The sequence below is a fragment of the Copadichromis virginalis genome, linkage group LG7 (genome assembly GCF_057382275.1).
Source record: "Copadichromis virginalis isolate Kocher_CV1m ecotype Utaka linkage group LG7, C_Virginalis_male_GT1.1, whole genome shotgun sequence".
NCBI lineage: Eukaryota > Metazoa > Chordata > Actinopteri > Cichliformes > Cichlidae > Copadichromis > Copadichromis virginalis.
Genome location: NC_140624.1, coordinates 23,437,603 through 23,445,107, shown reverse-complemented (window position 1 = coordinate 23,445,107; position 7,505 = coordinate 23,437,603). Strand labels below are relative to the sequence as shown.

Genomic DNA, 7,505 nt, shown 5'->3' with positions numbered 1-7,505 from the left:
CACTCCAACGTCATGAAGCCGCGCCAGTGTTGTGGTACCAAGACAAACAGAAGCTAAAAGCGAGGCTAGTGGTGAAATTTGGATGGTGCCTTCTACGTGGACTCTGCACTGTTTGGTAAGAAGCACCTACGTGTCACAGTTGCAGCAGAGGATCATATTTATCCCATTTTTATTTATTTATTTTCTACGTTTCGCTTCTTCTGGTATTGGTTAAGTTTCAAGCAAAGTAATGCAGCTAGTTGTTAGCAGAGTGCTCCTCAGTAATATTACGCTGTTACTACAGTTGTGAAGTTTAAACTGAGGTTTACTGTCTGGAGAGGTCTAAAACTCTGCAGCTATAAGTACTTTCGAAGAAGGAGCGCTGCTGCTATGCGGTTCTTACGTTGAAGTCTAAAATAAACGCCGACGTTGTTAGCGTCGCTGGATGTTGATGCTAATTTAGCTAATACAGCAGAGCTGCTGCCCTTGCGAGCATTTGGCTGTTTATTTTTTTTTTATGACTTATAGATTATTGTCAGGTCTACGTGAGGTTTGACACATCGATATGTTCTATGTATGCATGCAGCCACAGGAAGTCTCGAGGTAGCTGGTGGGAGAGGATGAGTTTGTTATTACCTGATAGTCATCTAAGTGTTTTTAATTATCTAGTCGTGTTTCATTAATATTCTGTCCCTTTCCAACTAAGTTTTAAAGGGATTACTAGTGTAATAGTAACTTTTTAGACGAGCAAATACAAAAATAAAAAAAATCAAAGGCCGGGGCGAACAACTATAACAGTAAAGTACACAAGAAAATTCAGCTAAAAGCAATACACAAACCATTATGAAACCATAAGTGATGATTAAAGGAAAAACGCAAAAAACAAACAATATCATGTGAAAGCAATTTGATAAACGTGTTTGTTAGAACTAGGGCTGCTCGATTATGGCAAAAATGATAATCACGATTATTTTCACTGAAATTGAGATCTTGATTATTTGACGATATTTATTTAACAATAACAATGTATTGAATAATGACTTTAAAGATTGTCAAAAAATAATATAAAATAGTGTGCAAATACTGATAACAGTGCAAATGTTTGCAATATAAAAAATAAATGAAAAATGTAAACATCTATGTTTAAGATAAGATAAGATAACCTTTATTATTAGTCCCACACGTGGGAACACGTGAACTTTGCAGTGCTGCTCTGTGGTGCAGCTACGACACCGTAGCAAAGTTTACACACTATGTCTACTTGATCCACGTCTGACTCCGCGAACCCATAATGTTTCCACACCACTGAAGTTTTTTTTACCTCTCTTTTCAACCAACGGCAGTCACTCTCCTCTCCAAATAACTTCTGCTTAGCTTTCCGAGCTTCCCTCGGGTCCTCTTAATTGTTGTGTGCGCTCGATTTGCCACACGGAACAGCGCGAGAGTAAAGCACGAGGGAGGGTCTAATAATCGCTCAGTCATTTTTAATGATCGTTGAAAGCCCAGATCGTAATCGTGATTAAAATTCGATTAATTGAGCAGCCCTAGTTAGAACGACTAGATGCGTAGATTTAAGCCAAAAATGTGGGATGGCCAAGAAAGCCCAGCTGTGAAGCTAAGGCTGCAAACCGGCTCATTTGGGGCCAATATCTCCGTTAGGAAGCAAGGACCCAAACATGCTTTAAAAGTCAGCTCTAAAATGTACAGAGAGCCAGTAGAGAAAAGCAAAGACTTTGGTGATGTGACACTGTCCACTAAGAAGCTGAGCTGTTGCATTCTCAACCAGCTGAATGTGAGAGGACCTTTAACTAATCCCAGAAAGAAAGGTACACTTCTTTATCTTGGTCCTATGCCTTTTGCTCCTTTTTGAAATTTTGGTTGGTTAAATTCTGGGTCTTGGTATGCTTCATGTACTTGCCATATTCTCTAAGGGCTACGATCATCTGTGCCACAGCATATTTTAATACAGATGAATGCACACTTCATTTTTGTGTGTTTTCACTATATTTTGTATGTCTTTCTTTAACTAAAATATTAATCTAAGGCACTAATAATTTAAGGCAATCATTTCCCACCAGGTTTGGAAGAACTGAATGAGGTGCTGCCTTTTGCCTCTTCTCTTGTGTGAGTTCTACTGCTGCCGGGATGGGTCAGCAGATCTCAGGTCAGGCGGTGATGAACCATCTGCCTGAGAAGCTGGTGAAACATGCCGGATTGGTTCGTGACAGCGGCTACCTAAACTACGAGGAGTTTCTAGCAAGAGTGGCTGAACTTAATGACGTGTAAGTCTGTTAAAGATGATTAGCTTTCCCGTACAACAAATAGCTTTTCTTTAAGACAAACAGTTTTTGTGCAGAATGGATAGGTGGAGAAACTTGACCTATTTCACAAAGTGTACCTTTGGGACTCTTCAAATTGAGTGCTGGCATCAGTACTTTTATGACATATGGGATTTGGCCTTCCTTATTCCCCCAGCATTAGACACAGTTCTGCCAGTTTACCTTTAGCTTACAAACTCCTAGAGGTAATAGCTGCAAGGCATGATAATGCAGCAGAAGGTGGAGTAGAGAAAGGCTTTGTTACAGCAATTCTGAAAAAAAGATTAATGTGACAACAAAATAAACAGCACAGTGCAGTGTTATTGATGAAAATAATCATTGAAAACACCTGAAAAAGAAGGCGCAATGAAAATGTTTTTTTTTTAACATTCATCATGATGAGAAATAAATCAAAAATCTGCGTGCTTTATGGAGGATGGTTGGAATGGTTTATGGAGATAAACATAACCTTTTCCCCTCTCTCCTGCGTCTCTCTCAGTACGGCCAAGCTAGCTGCTGGACAGCAGAAGCACCTGCTGTTTGAGGTGCAGCCAGGATCTGATGCTACAGCCTTGTGGAAAGTGGCTGTCAGGGTTGTGTGTACCAAGGTGAGACCAAAGAGCCTTCCCCACATGCCAACAGAGGCATCTGCACACACATTTATGACAGAGAGGGACAGATGTGAGTGAAACCATACTCCTGTAAATTGTGTTTATATGAGGAAACCATGCTCTGAGGGATCTCCTGGGATGTCTGCAAGTGTTAAAACCAATTTATTGTTTGGAAATGGACTCTTATCAGAATGATGTTTACTATTTCACAAAAATCAAGCCCTTTCTGGGGATCATAATAATATTACAGGGTAGGTGAGGGTAATAGATCTCTGACAGTTTAACTCATTGTTCCACATCGGTTTTTAACTTTAAACGTAATGTAACACTGCCACTGACCAGGCAAAAAAAAATAGAAAGTTTTTGTTTCTTCATAATTAATATGAAGAAACAAAAAGTTGTGTATGTAGTTGGTTGCATTTGTTTGTGTCTGTCTGTTAGATGTCAACTGTCTGCAGTTTCCAAGATATCATTTTCAAATTTTGTGTGATGGTAGATACTAATAACAGCTTGAGTCATAACATGACACCATAAAGTTCCACAAAATCACATACTGCATGAATAGATGTTAAAGTCTCATGTTTTTACAGGTTATAGAAGCTAAAAGATGTCAGCCAATTCTGCTCCAATCATATGGTTAAAATAATAAAATGCACAGTTATAGTATGTAATGCTTCAAGGTCAAAGTTTAGAATCACATGAATTAGGAAAAACTTTCCATCGGATCATTTCCAGATTCTAAAGCAGTATAATAGTCATTGAGTAGCATAAGCACTTCCTTTCTTTGAACTCTTTAAAACATTATTTTTTAATACATTATAATCACAATGACCAACAAGATTAATATGCTACACTAGATTTCCATATTAACAATGCTCACATCAGCACAAATGATCTATGAGAACTACTTACATCAGCACGTTGTCATGAAAACATCACAGTTTTAGTATAACCTTTGCCCTTTGGTGGGAGTTGCTCTGTGAGTGCTCTTGTGATTGCCTTTGCTTCCCTCCAGATCAATAAGGAGAATGGCATGGTTGAAGCATCGCGGATCATGAACCTGTATCAGTTCATCCAACTCTATCGTGACATCACCAGCCAGGCAGCTGAAGTGTTGTCTGTAGAGGGTGCCACTAAGGGCCCCTCAACCGAGCTTCCCTCCACTGACTCCTGCCAGGCCAGCATGTGGATGGGCAGGTCAGTTACCAGGAAATGGACAGCTATGATATAAAGTGCACACACAACAATTAGATTTTCATGACGTTTTTTAATAGTGAAGATGGACAGGGATTATGGGAAAAGAGAGCAGTGGTACAACATGCAGCAGAGGTCTTTGTTCAGCGAATGCACTCACTTGTAATCATTGCCAGATTTTGAAGGAGAGTTTTCCTACAACAGACCTGAAAAAATATAGAATATTGGACTTTTGTTTGTCAGCTGAGCAGTAATGATGTTTGTGAACATATGCGCTATTAAAAATGTTACACTTGTGCAAATATCAATGCTGTTTCCAGCTTTAGCCTCCAAGTGCCCAAAATGCAGTCTCCCTGCTCAGCACATGTGTTACTGATGCAAGACTACAGAAAATGTTTTTTAATGCCCCACCATCTGCATGAATTATATATTTTTAAGGTTGTTTTTTTTTTGTTTTGTTTTTGTTTTTGTTTTTTTACAGCTGAGCGATTCCTTATTCTGTAAAGTTGAGGGGGGCAGTGACTGATGGGTCATTTTAAGGCTTTTACACGTTTTTATAACCCCGAGAAATATTTATCCTCAGGCGAATCCTGAGCATAAAAAAGTGTTTCTAAAACACTTCTTATGCTTTTTGTTTTCATTTCTAAAAAATGAAGATAAAGTGTGCCTAGCGTTAAAGAAAATAATGAAATTGTTTTCCCCTCTTCTGTATACATTTCCATGCAGAGTGAAGCAGCTGACCGATGAAGAGGAGTGTTGCATCTGCATGGATGGAAAATCTGACCTCATTCTGCCCTGTGCACATAGCTTCTGTCAGAAATGCATTGATAAATGGTGAGATAATCAAATAAGCTTGAATTATTCAAATTCATCTATAGCGTTGTAAAACATTAAATTACACACCCTCTTCTGTTTCTGTAGGAGTGGCCAGAGCCGAAATTGCCCAATCTGCCGTCTGCAAGTGACTGCTGCCAACGAATCGTGGGTAATGTCTGATATCCCCACAGAGGATGACATAGCCGGCTACATCCTCAACCTGGCTGATGAGGCGGGCCACCCACACAGGCCTTAACATGCAGAATACTGAGCCAAGTAGATAGCAAAGGGAAATATACCCACTTCAGTAGACTTTACATACTGAAACACAAAACACCACTTTCACTGAGAGGTTTCTTTCCCCCCCCTAAAGAGTAAAACAGAAAAGAATCCAGCAGGTGTCTTCTCTTTATATTCTTTGTGATAGCTTCTGAAAATCTCCTCTTATAAGTCCTAAAAATCCCAGGATGCTTTTTGAAACCAGAGTATTGTTGATGATGTACTTTATGGAGTTTTGTGATATGTTGTTTGAAGTGAAACAATTGTATTTGTATATTACAATAAATTGTAACATTTTAATGGAACCCAGAATAACCAAATGTTGCTTAAAGTACTACTAAGAGGTGGTTGGGATTAACTAGGCACTTTATAAAACAAATGCTGATACATGTTGACATTGCCTTCCTTCGATATGAATGAGAGAGACACAGTTGCACTTCCTTGTAAAGTTTGATAAGTATGACTCTCATTCATATAATTGAAATCATCACTTTGATATTTTGGGAAAGTGTCTTGTTTGCTGTCCAGGGAAAGTCAGATATCTGTAGGACAGCAGTTAGATTATCCTCATACAAAGACTGGAAACAAGGAGAAAGGGCTGGCTGTAGTCAGTTTTATCAAATCATCTTTGAATTTGTTATATTTAACTATATCTAAATGTGAAAAATAGAGAGGTTTAAAGGTGATTTTTTTTTTTGCTGTAGACTGATTCATGGCTAAGTTGCTTCATGAAGTCATTACAGGACTGTTTTCAACTTTTGGACAGCATCAGGCTCTTTTCATTCTGTTTGTAGTCTCTGTGCTAAATTTGGGAACTGACTCTGGCCTTGCAGTGAACATACAGACAGTAAATTGGTACTGATCAAATCTTAAACCTCTGAGCAAATAAGCATCATTTCCCAAAATGTCCTATTCTTCCTTCATGTGCAAATCCAAGACACCAAACATACTTGTCGTATTTGCCAGGGCTTCTGGACAAGCAGTAAAGTGAAAATTTATGTTCCATCTATAAGCTGTTTGGATGTCTGTGCAATGTATCCCTGCATGTTTGTACCCCACATGACATGGACCATGAGCTGTGTTATGTGAATCTGTGCTAAAATCCTGTTCTGGTGCAGTTCAGGACACAGTTCATGTGATTTTAAGGACTTGGCTCGTTGTGGTGTCTTAACTGTTGTAAATAACCTTGCCTGTCACATAAGTTGTTCTCCTCTTTTTACTTTTATGAATTTTTTTCTAATTATTTTTCTCTCATCTTTATTTACACTATTTTAATATGAATTCTGTAGAAATCTTTTAGTTTGCACTCCCAAAACTGCACTCTGTGCTTCGACGTGACTGTAATTAAAAGCAACTTAATGACTGAGAGAGAGGCAGCTTGTAGGGGAACAGTTAAGTAAAATCACTGAAATTGTGTTTTGTTTTCGTTTCACCCTGGGTCTAACCGATCCCTAGTGGCACTTTCAGTTTAAGTTGACATAGCTGTGACACTCGAAGTTGATTCTTCCGGAAATATTTTATTAAATGTGAATATGTATGAACCTTATAGATTTCATTTCTGTTTTACTCAAATCCAATTCTTCATTTAAAGTTGTATTAAAGAAATGACTTATTTAGATCTTTGTTGTGTGAAGTTCAGTGAATTCTTCAGTTTAGCATTTTTCACATTTATTTTAGCAATTTATTCCTATAGTTTTGAAATATCAGTAATATTTCAGTTCTGTTCATTTTGTTCGACCTCACTTCTCTGGGTGCTTGTGCGTAGTTGATGGAGATGATTATATTTGCCTTCATAAATGTTATTTTGGCGCTTTAATCCTTTCATTCAAGCTGAAATAAACACACCCCAGAGATGTTCAGCAGTAAGAGAAGTCTTTTACAAGCTCTTTAGCAAACTGTGTCTGATCTTGTTGCATGACTGCATGGTCCATTCAGAAAAATGTCAAAGAAAGTTTTTAATATTTACATTATAAAGTTTATGAACATATCTATGTTTTTAGGGCATATTTTTAAACATGCCCTAAAAACATAAACTGCTGTGTAATGTGATGTTGCAACCATAAGATGGTAGCATTATCCTGTATTCCTTCTGGGGTCCTGGCATAGTACAGACATTGTATTTGTTATAGTGAATGAAGGGAAGTGTAATAACAGAACCATTCTTACTGTATTATCCTTAATAAATAGATACTCAATTTTTGGCACTTTATGACTGTTGAATTGAAAGTTTTTGCAACTTTTGTTAATAAGTTGTTTCATATGCAATAAACTGTATAAGCTACATTTTTATACAGCTTATTCTGTTTGG

General features: G+C 37.8%; 1 protein-coding gene across 1 annotated transcript; it reads left to right on the top strand.

Moving 5' to 3' along the window:
- On the top strand, positions 1 to 7,406 carry LOC146705051 (RING finger protein 141). Its single transcript, XM_085462587.1, has 6 exons — positions 1 to 115; positions 2,058 to 2,261; positions 2,797 to 2,905; positions 3,924 to 4,105; positions 4,829 to 4,936; positions 5,024 to 7,406. The coding sequence occupies exons 2-6, from the start codon at positions 2,125 to 2,127 to the stop codon at positions 5,172 to 5,174; spliced, it is 687 nt and encodes a 228-aa protein (XP_085318713.1). The 5' UTR covers positions 1 to 115; positions 2,058 to 2,124; the 3' UTR covers positions 5,175 to 7,406.
- Positions 7,407 to 7,505: the final 99 nt, after the last annotated feature.

Coding starts and splice junctions, on each gene's coding strand:
- LOC146705051 (XM_085462587.1), top strand. CDS start 2,125: ATGGGTCAGCAGATCTCAGGTCAGGCGGTGATGAACCATCTGCCTGAG. Junction 2,262..2,796: donor GTGGCTGAACTTAATGACGT/GTAAGTCTGTTA, acceptor CGTCTCTCTCAG/TACGGCCAAGCTAGCTGCTG. Junction 4,106..4,828: donor GCCAGCATGTGGATGGGCAG/GTCAGTTACCAG, acceptor ATTTCCATGCAG/AGTGAAGCAGCTGACCGATG.